General features: G+C 33.2%; 1 protein-coding gene across 1 annotated transcript; it reads right to left on the reverse strand.

Moving 5' to 3' along the window:
* Positions 1-477: 477 nt before the first annotated feature.
* LOC129454080 (uncharacterized) lies at positions 478-9450 on the reverse strand. The gene is made up of 16 exons (XM_073865267.1): positions 9126-9450; positions 8694-9041; positions 8376-8474; positions 8076-8129; positions 7396-7464; positions 7128-7181; positions 6344-6397; positions 5735-5773; positions 5522-5557; positions 4901-4945; positions 4686-4739; positions 4348-4392; positions 3271-3597; positions 2624-2917; positions 1709-1888; positions 478-557 (listed from the first exon to the last, which is right to left on the reverse strand). The coding sequence occupies exons 1-16, from the start codon at positions 9412-9414 to the stop codon at positions 478-480; spliced, it is 2067 nt and encodes a 688-aa protein (XP_073721368.1). The 5' UTR covers positions 9415-9450.
* Between the last annotated feature and the right edge of the window lie 625 nt (positions 9451-10075).

Below are 10075 nucleotides of genomic sequence, written 5' to 3' on the forward strand. Positions count from 1 at the left end.
AACATTGCATTTTATTATTATTATTATTGTTATGTGTTTTTTATATAAACATAAAAAATGCGTTGGTCTCGAGGACTCGGTCTGAAATTATGAGTCCTTCTCTTCACACTGTGGTCTGAGACCGAGTCTTTGAAGGAATGAGTCCGAGCCGAGTCCGACAAAAGCAGAAATCGGTCTTGAATTTGTCTGTTTGTAGTCCCGTCATCTCTCCAGATGTGAATGTGTGATGAATAATAATAAAGCATAAAATATTTCAACAAAGTCTCTGTACAACTGCACATCTGAAGACATCCAGAATACATGAACTGAAAATTCAGTGTCTTTAATGCGCAAACACAGTTAATTGCAAATAAATGAAAATTTGCATATCTGTTTATCATAATGTGAGTTCAACAGCACACAGAGGGTTAATTTCTTGTTTTAACAGAAAGCAGTAAAACAGATTTGTTACTGTAGATGATGATGATGATGATGATGTTACATTACTGATGAGGATCTAACTTTGTTCAGTAAAGGTGTCTTAACGGTCACTGATTCATCACTGATATCTGCTGAATCTGTCAGGAAACACAAATAAAATCACAGATATTAAAAAGAGAAAGAAAGTTGTGTATTAATGGAGAAAAAGACTGACAAAAAATTTCAATAATTTACCATCAAAATACATTTACTATTAACATTTGCAAATCTGTTTAAACAATGAGCATAATTTATTTTGATATGTAAATCTTATTTTGATGCATTTTATTCATATATGTTTAATATAAATATATAGACGTGTACTTAAAATAAATATGTGACCCTGTCTGTAGTCTCATTATCTAATGATGTCATTTGGAGTATCATAGTTTGATTTTGTGCTTCTCAAGTCTTAAATATTGCAACCTTATAAATTAAGATGTATTTTACAGCTTCACCACTAGATGCCGCTGAAATATATCAGTCCATCGTTAAGTCTTTAAAGGGGTTGTTTAATGCTATTTTATGCGTTTTGACTTATTAAGACAGTTTAAGAGTTTTAGTCCTCATGCTAAACATAAGCAAAGTGTCAAAAAAGCAGTTAAGCTTGTGAGTATTTCTGAGCCAAACTCACACCTCCTTTTTCCTACAAGTTTCGGAAAGTTTTTTTCAAACGGGGGTATCCGTTACGACTGATTGACCCCATATTCCTTTTATGGGCCTTTACCTCCAGAAAAGCACGCCTGCCCTGCTCGTCAAGTGAGAGCGAGAACACGCATTAGCATTGCTCCGTCGAGTAGAAGTCACCGGTATCATTGCACAGCACGCGGCAACTTTGTTTTAGCAAGATAGTTTGACAAAAGAAGTGTGTTTCTGGATGTAAGGAGAAGAAAACCTTATTTAGATTTCCCTGTCACTTGGTGGTTAAAGGTTGAGGCTCCTATTAATGATGATGGCAATGGTTTTGATGTCATGTAGTTTGGAATAAACTTACATTTAACATTTTAGAAAACATTTCCCTTATTTTCAAATCCCAATGTTGACTGTATGTGTAATGTTTGGATGTGTGCCTTTGTTTTCTCTTTTTGTTTCTTGTCTTTTTCAAATCTAGTTTTATTTTTAATAAATGTTAAGCTGAATTTAGATGCTGTCTTGCCTACTTGCCTCCAATGTTAGACAATTTTATAGCCTTACTGTAAATATTGTCTTTAAATCTGTGTTGAAAGCATTACTGATCTATAACATTCACCTTTATAAACACTGTTCATCTTCAGTCTGTCTTTAAAGCTCTTATCAGTTTTATATAATGTAGGTTTATCAGTACTTCCAGCATCTTCCAACATCGACGTTGTATCTCCAATCTCATCATCTCTCTGTGTTTTTGTGTGTAAAGGGACCGATTTCTTTAACTTTCCTTTTCTGATCGTCTCTTCATTTATAACAGCAGCACATAGATGAGAAAAACACAGAAGATCAACATCACATCAGATCAAGTCAATATACTGGAGAACACAGATACAACATAAAGATCATTCAGTGGATTTTATTAATCAGTTTAAATATAAAGAAAAGATCTACTATCTGTCCTCTGACACAGAGAGAAACTTTTTATTAAAGTGTCAAGTCTTAAATATTTTACCCTTTCAATTTAAGATACAATTCACAGCCTCACCACTACATCCCCTTTAAAGGTGGACTGTGAAGATTTCATTGACATCTAGTGGTGAAGTTACAAATTGTTACCAACAGCTTAGTATCACTGCACCGCTCATCCATCTCTTTCAAAGGTCAGCTGTTAAATCTATTATTAAATTAATTCTTAAAAATCAATCAGACTCGATTCAAATTAATTTGTGAGTCAGAGAGATTTAAAGATGGACAGGTGTTCTGAATCTTAACTTAGTTTTGCTGCTTCTGAAAGTTTCAAAGACCTTTGGTTGTTAAAAACAAAAATCATCAATACTCAATGTAAAGAAATTTAACAAACACTTTATTCACATCATCTGAGCTGCATAAACTATTGCACATGACATTAATTTAATTTAATTACATTTCATGCACTAAGTAGTCTGGGTTTCCACATGCTGCCTTGCGCACAACTTCTCTATTTTACTGTTTTAGAAGATGAAGTGAATGATTATATGAGAAGTGTTGAGTTACTCACCAGTGACTTCAACATTAAATATTCTGTATGTGATTTTTCCATCAGCTTTGATCAGCTTTAGTGTATAAACTCCTTCATCTGTCTCTCTGATATCTCTGATGTTGAGATCTCCAGTCTGAGCGTTCATCTTCAGTCTGTCTCTGAATCTCTCATCATCTGTATATGAAGTCTCGCTGTCTTCTCCATTCATTCCAGTTACAAGAGTGATTTTATCTTTTGAGGTCCACGTCACCTCATCATCTTCCTCTATTTTAACTTTAGTGCTTAGAATAACAGATCCCATCGTAGGTCGCACTGTTTCAATCAGCAAACAAAGAAAACATCATTCAGTAAAGCTTGATTCTGATTGGTCAGTGCATCATTCCAAATAATAACAACAGCCTGAAATTAATTTCATATTCAGTCAGCTGGATTTATTTCAACTTCACATTAGGGTCCTGATCACTTGATGATCTCTTACAAAAACTGCAGTTATTTACATATTAGATGAGTTTATTTCAGACACACTGAAGAAAATACAATCATCAATAATCTCATGTAAATGTTGTCTTTAATAATATTTAGTGTCAATCTGTGCTCATCACCGCTCTTTATTAACATTCAAAGTTAAAATAAATAATGTTAATAACTGAAACTCATCTTCTCACCATAGTAAGCAACAATTAATTTTTTCTCTTTGTTTCCGCTGTTGTTCTTGATCTTTACTTTATAAACTCCTGTGTATTCAGATCTGAAGGCTCTGATGGTGAGATCTCCGGTCTGAATGTTCATCTCCAGTCTGTCTTTAAATCTCTCATCAGTGTCATATAATGTAGGTTTATCAGTGCCTCCAGTATATTCAGCTATAGGCATGTCTCCAAACATCCACAGTATCTCATCATCTTTCTGTATTTCAGTAACACAAGTGTCTAAAGTCACAGAAAACCCTGTCTTTCCTATTCTGATCATCTCTTCATTTATAACATCAGCACAGACTGTAGATGAGAGAAAATTATTTTAGAAAGAGAAAAACTTTATATTAAAGTACTCAAGTCTCACTGACTGAAAACATAAATCCACATCAGACGCTCAGGAACTATATAATGACAACATCAGTTTCATTTTTAAGTTTTTAATTTCCTTTATACATACTAACCAAGATTATTATTTTTTAAAGTATTTTAACCTCTTAAAGGTGCACTGTTTTAGATTTTAGGAGCATCTCGTGGTAAAAAGAGGCAGGAATGCAAAATATTTTCAGTGCGTCATGTGAACCTATGTGCATCACGCATCATATCAAAATACATGCCTGCTGCAGACGCTTTAAATGAGTTTATGATAAAAGAGACGCTCACGTTCACAAGATACTCACAAGACCGAAACTTTACACTAAACTCTGATACACATGATATTAAGATCTAGCAAACGTCTCTATGATCAAAAAAACTTTGAAGCATCTACAGCAGGCACGTATTTTGCATGATGCACATATGTTTACATGACGAGCCACACACATGACGATAATTTGATGAGCTTCACATTCATTCCTCTTTAGTTAGCAGCCGGCACTGGCTACGATAGACAAAGATGTTGTCTGAGACAAAATATAAAAACAAATACTTGTTGCAAGACATTTTGTATATAGCTGCCAAATCTTTTTCATATACATTTTCATATACAAACTCAATTCAATTTGATTCCTGAGTCACTGAGATGTAAAGATTGACAGATGAACTGAATCTTACCTGAGTTTTGCTGCTTCAGACGCTTTTTATCAACTTTGTCTGTTCCTGTAAAACAAAGGATCATATTAATCACACTGTTTCTGATTTTCACCAACTTTATTTACATCTGTTTGATGTTAAAATGAGCATAAATATGTCTAGTTTCATTTTATTCAATGTCAAGAAAATCAACCTTCACCTCACCCAAGCTGGGATTAAGAGTTCAGAGACCCCTGAACACAATATCTTGTTGGGACCCATCACAATCAAAGTTTAAAATTATAGGGTATTATTTGTTAACTACACCTAGTTAACAGAGAAGATGTATAAGTTATATCTGAATAAATGACTTGATTTACCAGCTTGATCTCCTTTCACTGATACTGACTTCCCTTCATCTTTCACAGCAACACCTAGAAGACAATATATTGTAACATGTTATAATAAATGATCTATTTGATATTTTGAGCTTAAACTTCACACATGTACTCTGGGGACACCAACGATTTATTTGGCATCTTAAAATGTCTTATGAAATGTCCCCTTTAAGATTGACACATGAACTGAATCTTACCTGAGTTCTGCGGCTTCTGAATGTTTTCATTAACTTTGTTTGTTACTGTAAAACAAAAATTATCCAATCAGGTAACACTATTACTTAAGGATCATTAATTGCGTGATTTGTTTTATTTTCACCGGCTGTATTTATATCTGTTTAATAAGCAATGTAAACATGAGCATAAATATGTTTACTATAATTGTATTCAATGTCAAGAAAATCATGATTCACGAAAACTTGATTCTGATTGGCCATCGGTGATATACACAGATAACAACAGGGGCTTGACATTAACACCCGCCAGCTCGCCAAATGCGGGTAGATTTCGACTGTGGCGGGTAAGACAGCCAATCCCACTAGACACTTTGGCAGGTTGAATATAATTTTTTAGTTTTCTTCAAAGTTATGCGAAATGATAAACAATGTGCAATGCGACACTTGGAAACTACATCTCCCATGAGCACTCTGCATAGCGCAATGCACATAGACCGTTGCGGACCAATGCGGACCAAAGCGGCACGTCCCAGAGAGTACAAAAAAATTCAATATAAATCTATTATTAATAACAAACAAATTAATAAACCAAATGTATGTTCATCTTGTGGTAAGGTTGCGAAGTGCAAGTCCACAGCTCACCTTTCTCTTTTGGAGTACATAGAGAAGCTACGGTAGCTGAAACAGGACAAAGATGTCAACATAGAGACAAATACTTTCTGCATTAAAACAGTCATTTTGTGGGTCAGCTGTCAAATCTTTTTTCAAAATATTTATTAAAAATCAATCAAACTCAATTCAGATTGATTTATGAGTCAGAGAGATTGAGATATTGACAGATGAACTGAATCTTACTTGACTTCTGCTGCTTCTGAAGGTTCTGTTGAGCTTTGGCTGTTAAAAACAAAAATTCACAGAATCAGTTCACACAGTTACTTCAAGAAGGATTATGTTTATATTTCTGATTTCCACCAACTGTATTTATATCTGTTTAATTAAGCAAAATAAAGAGGATTAAACCAGGCGCTGCTCGTCTGTATGGGCAGGTGGGGCAGTGTCTTACCAAAATATGAATCCACTTCAACTCTTTATAAAGTTAATCAAATCTAAACTGCTAACTTGTAAATGTGTTTAATATTCCTCAACAAATATTTTTGAGAGTTTCTAGACTATGTTTGAAACATAAGTGAACGGCTCATTTGATTACTGTATGTAATGATCGATCTGAGAGAAGCACCTGTGATGTCTATTACACATGACTGTACTTTAATTCAATTATTTTAATACACTCAGAAAAGTAAATTAACACTCTTTACATAACAGGTTTCTTAACTGAATATATATTAAATATTTACTGTATAGCAGCATAGAAAAGCCTGAAGAGTCTCTATAAGCGTTTAAGATAAATGCATCAGTTCATGGGGAAGATTTATAAGTTATATGTGAATAAATGACTTGATTTACCAGCTTGATTTCCTTTCTCTGACATTAACTTCACTTCATCATTCACAGCAACACCTAAAAGAAAAAAAGCACAGAGAGAAATATATAAAAAATATAATATTATAATAATATATAATAATATTTGAAATTATTTAAGTATCTAAGTTATATCTGAATAAATGACTTGATTTACGAGCTTGATCTCCTTTCACTGATACTGACTTCACTTCATCTTTCACAGCAACATCTAAAAGAGAAAACACAGAGAGAAATATATAAAAAACATAATATTATAATAATATATAATAATATTTGAAATTATTTAAAGGGGACATATTATGAGATTTTTTTTAAGATGAAAACTAAGTCTAAAATAGGTCTGAGCAAAAGTGTGCCGTTTTGGGTGTGTCATTTAAAATGCAAATGAGCGGATGAAATGCAACCACTGATCACAATGATGGTGGTTTGTTGCAATTGAAACTCAATTGTGCTGTGAAATATTTTCTCTCTCTCTTTCTCTCCATACTAAATGGTTGTGCTGTGGTTGGATAGTGCAGATAAAGGGGGCGGTATTACCTTATTCTGACATCACAATAAGGGCCAAATTACAATGACCTATTTTTTCACATGCTTGCAGAAAATGGTTTACCAAAACTAAGTTATTGGGTTGATCTTTTTAACATTTTCTAGGTTGATAGAAGCACTGGGGACACAATTATAGCACTTAAACATGGAAAAAGTCAGATTTTCATAATATGTCCCCTTTAAGTATCTAAGTTATATCTGAATAAATGACTTGATTTACTAGCTTGATCTCCTTTCACTGATACTGACTTCACTTCATCTATCACAGCAACATCTAGAAGAGAAAACACAGAGAGAAATATATAAAAAACATAATATTATAATAATATATAATAATATTTTAAATTTTTTATATACTTAAAAAAAGTACAACACATAGATGTGCTGATTTTCTCAGCAATAATGCAGTTCTATAGACTTGACAGAGGTTTTCTTGAGATTTTTCTTCTAATGTTTGAGACTTGACAGGGTGAAGATGTTTGTCTTACCTTCCTTAACCTCATCATTTCTCCTTTCTGCTTCCTTTACTCTGCTTTGCACAAAACTTTTCTGTTCATCTACAGGAACCAATAGTGATTGAGTCAAAATAAGATTATCATTATTATTTAAAAACTTACTTTAATTTCGTAATGTATTCATAACTCTGAACTTTCTTATGTGACTGTTGCGCGGCTGAAGCGTGACCGCTGAGTCGCGTTTACAAGCTTGAATTGGGTACATTCCATATAGATACACTTTTGCTGTGATTATTTTTGTAAATGAATACAAAAGTTTACTGCTAAAACTTGAGATTTTCACCGGGGCACAAAAGATTTACACTGGGGAACATGCTCCAGTAAAAGGGGTCTTGCGACGCCCCTGATTAATACCACAGTCTCATCCAACAAATAAATTCAATATAAATCTATATTATTAATAACAACCAAATAAATAAACTACATGTATGTTCATCTTGCTGTAAGGTTGTGAATTGCAACCAATGGCTAAGTCCACAGCTCACCTTTCTCTTTTGAAATACATAGAGAAGCTATGCAAGACACAGATGTCATTGTCTGAGTCAACTTATATAGAGAAATCAGAGTTTAAAATTATAGGGTATTATTTGTTAACTACACCTAGTTAACAGAGAAGATGTATAAGTTATATCTGAATAAATGACTTGATTTACCAGCTTGATCTCCTTTCACTGGCACTGACTTGCGTTCATCTTTCACAGCAACATCTAGAAGAGAGAAACACAGCATTATAGATGTAATTTATGGGAGTAATGAAAAACAAAGCGTTAAATATATTGACACAACTTTTTTACCAGTTTATTTTAATTCCCTCACACATGTAATTGTTTCATTCTCAGCAGATTTCTTCTAAATAACGACTTCACACAGAGTGGATTCCAATGCACCAAAATCGGATTTGGACTGACAGTGAACAAGGTCTTATTGCTGTATGAACTGAAGGTTAAACTTACGTTTGAGTTTAGAGATCTTGTGACGATAACAAATCAAACCAGCAGCAATAACAGCAGCAATAACCAGGAGGAAGAAAACACATAATCCTGCTATAACACCTAACAATAGACATGTTTCTGTAATGATAGAGAGAAACAATCCACATTATATTTAATAAACCCAGATTCCTGCTATGAAGGGTTTAAAAATTTTTTTACTTTTACTCTTTAGTCAATAAATGATTTTATTTTGAACCCTTAAAGGGTGATTCTTCATGTTATGATCCGAATTATTTAAAACACAGCTAATCATCTTTATGAGAGATTTGAGATACTCACCCCTGACAGTAACACTGAATATCTTGTATAAAGTGGTCTGTTTGTTTCTGATGATCTTCAGCTGATAAACTCCAGTGTGTTTAGATTTGCTGTCAGTGATGGTGAGATCTCCAGTTTGATCATTTATCTTCAATCTGTCTTTAAATCTCCCATCAGCACCATCATATAATGAAGTCTTATTGTCCTCCATATCAAATTCAGCTATGAGAGCACTTTCATCTCCAAATATCCACTGTATCAGAGCATCTCTTTGTGTTTGAACATTACAGGGTAAAATAACAGATTCACCCTCCATCACTGTAAAAGACGTCACTTCACTTGGTCCAGAATTAATAACAGAAGGAGACTCTACAAAAAGAAACAGTAACACAGACAAATTTAAGAAGCTTAAATCAAAATTAATTTGTAAAGACAAAATATATTCACACTTACCAAAAACAGTAACATTAAATCTCTTGTATACTGTTTCAGTGTCAAGATTGATCTCTGCTTCATAAAGTCCAGAGTTTTTGATCATCATGTTATTGATGGTGAGATCTCCAATCTGTTTGTCTGATATGTGCAGATTGTCTCTGAATGTCCCATGTTCATACCAGATATTTTTTATAGTAATTTCAGCTAAAAGACTTTTAGATTCGCCTTCTCCAAACCTCCACCAGATCATCTCATCGCCCTGTAGCTGTGTAATATCAGTCCGTAGAGTAACTGAACCACCAGCCATCACGGTCAATGACTTCACATCTGGATCACCAAACACACTTGCTGAAATACAGAAAATAACACAGAGGTACACAAATACAGAGATTAAACGTGATCAAACATAATCTGACTTCTAGTCTGACTCCACCACAACCTTTACGAAACCACCTGTTCTTTACATTATGAGGATCAGTTAGAAAACTTTAACAACAACAAATAATAACCTTAACCTTAATAACCTTTTCCACAGACTGGGTCACATTTGACAAAATACACTGAAAAAAACAACTTGTAAAATTTACTTTAAAAAAACTTTTTTTAAGTAAAATTTACTGCTTTTTATAAGTAAAACTTACCTACTAAAATCAAATAAAATTTACTTAAAATTGCATGATAAAACATATGTTAAATAATTAATTAAATATTACTAAATTATTTTATTTAGAAGTTAGATTTATTTTAATCGTTTAGGTAAAGTCTATTAGGTTTTTTTTTTGAAAATTGAAGCATTGCTGTCCTAATAATATTAAATAAATCGTATTTTCTGTTTGTTATTTTCTTTAACATATTTCTATGGACCTAGTTATTTTTAGTGTTATAAATGGCATTATAACACAAAATTCATGACTGACAACAAGTCAGTCATTGAATAAACTTGATTCGGAACAGAAACGCACACAAAC

Source organism: Misgurnus anguillicaudatus, unplaced genomic scaffold, assembly GCF_027580225.2.
Source record: "Misgurnus anguillicaudatus unplaced genomic scaffold, ASM2758022v2 HiC_scaffold_31, whole genome shotgun sequence".
Taxonomy (NCBI): Eukaryota; Metazoa; Chordata; class Actinopteri; order Cypriniformes; family Cobitidae; genus Misgurnus; species Misgurnus anguillicaudatus.

Excerpts from the sequence above, each read along its gene's own strand:
- LOC129454080 (XM_073865267.1), bottom strand. The coding sequence starts at position 9,414 with ATGGCTGGTGGTTCAGTTACTCTACGGACTGATATTACACAGCTACAG. Across the intron at positions 4,393-4,685 it reads AGTGAAAGGAGATCAAGCTG|GAACAGACAAAGTTGATAAA; the intron begins GTAAATCAAGTC and ends TTTGTTTTACAG. Across the intron at positions 558-1,708 it reads GATGAACAGTGTTTATAAAG|ATTCAGCAGATATCAGTGAT; the intron begins GTGAATGTTATA and ends GTTTCCTGACAG.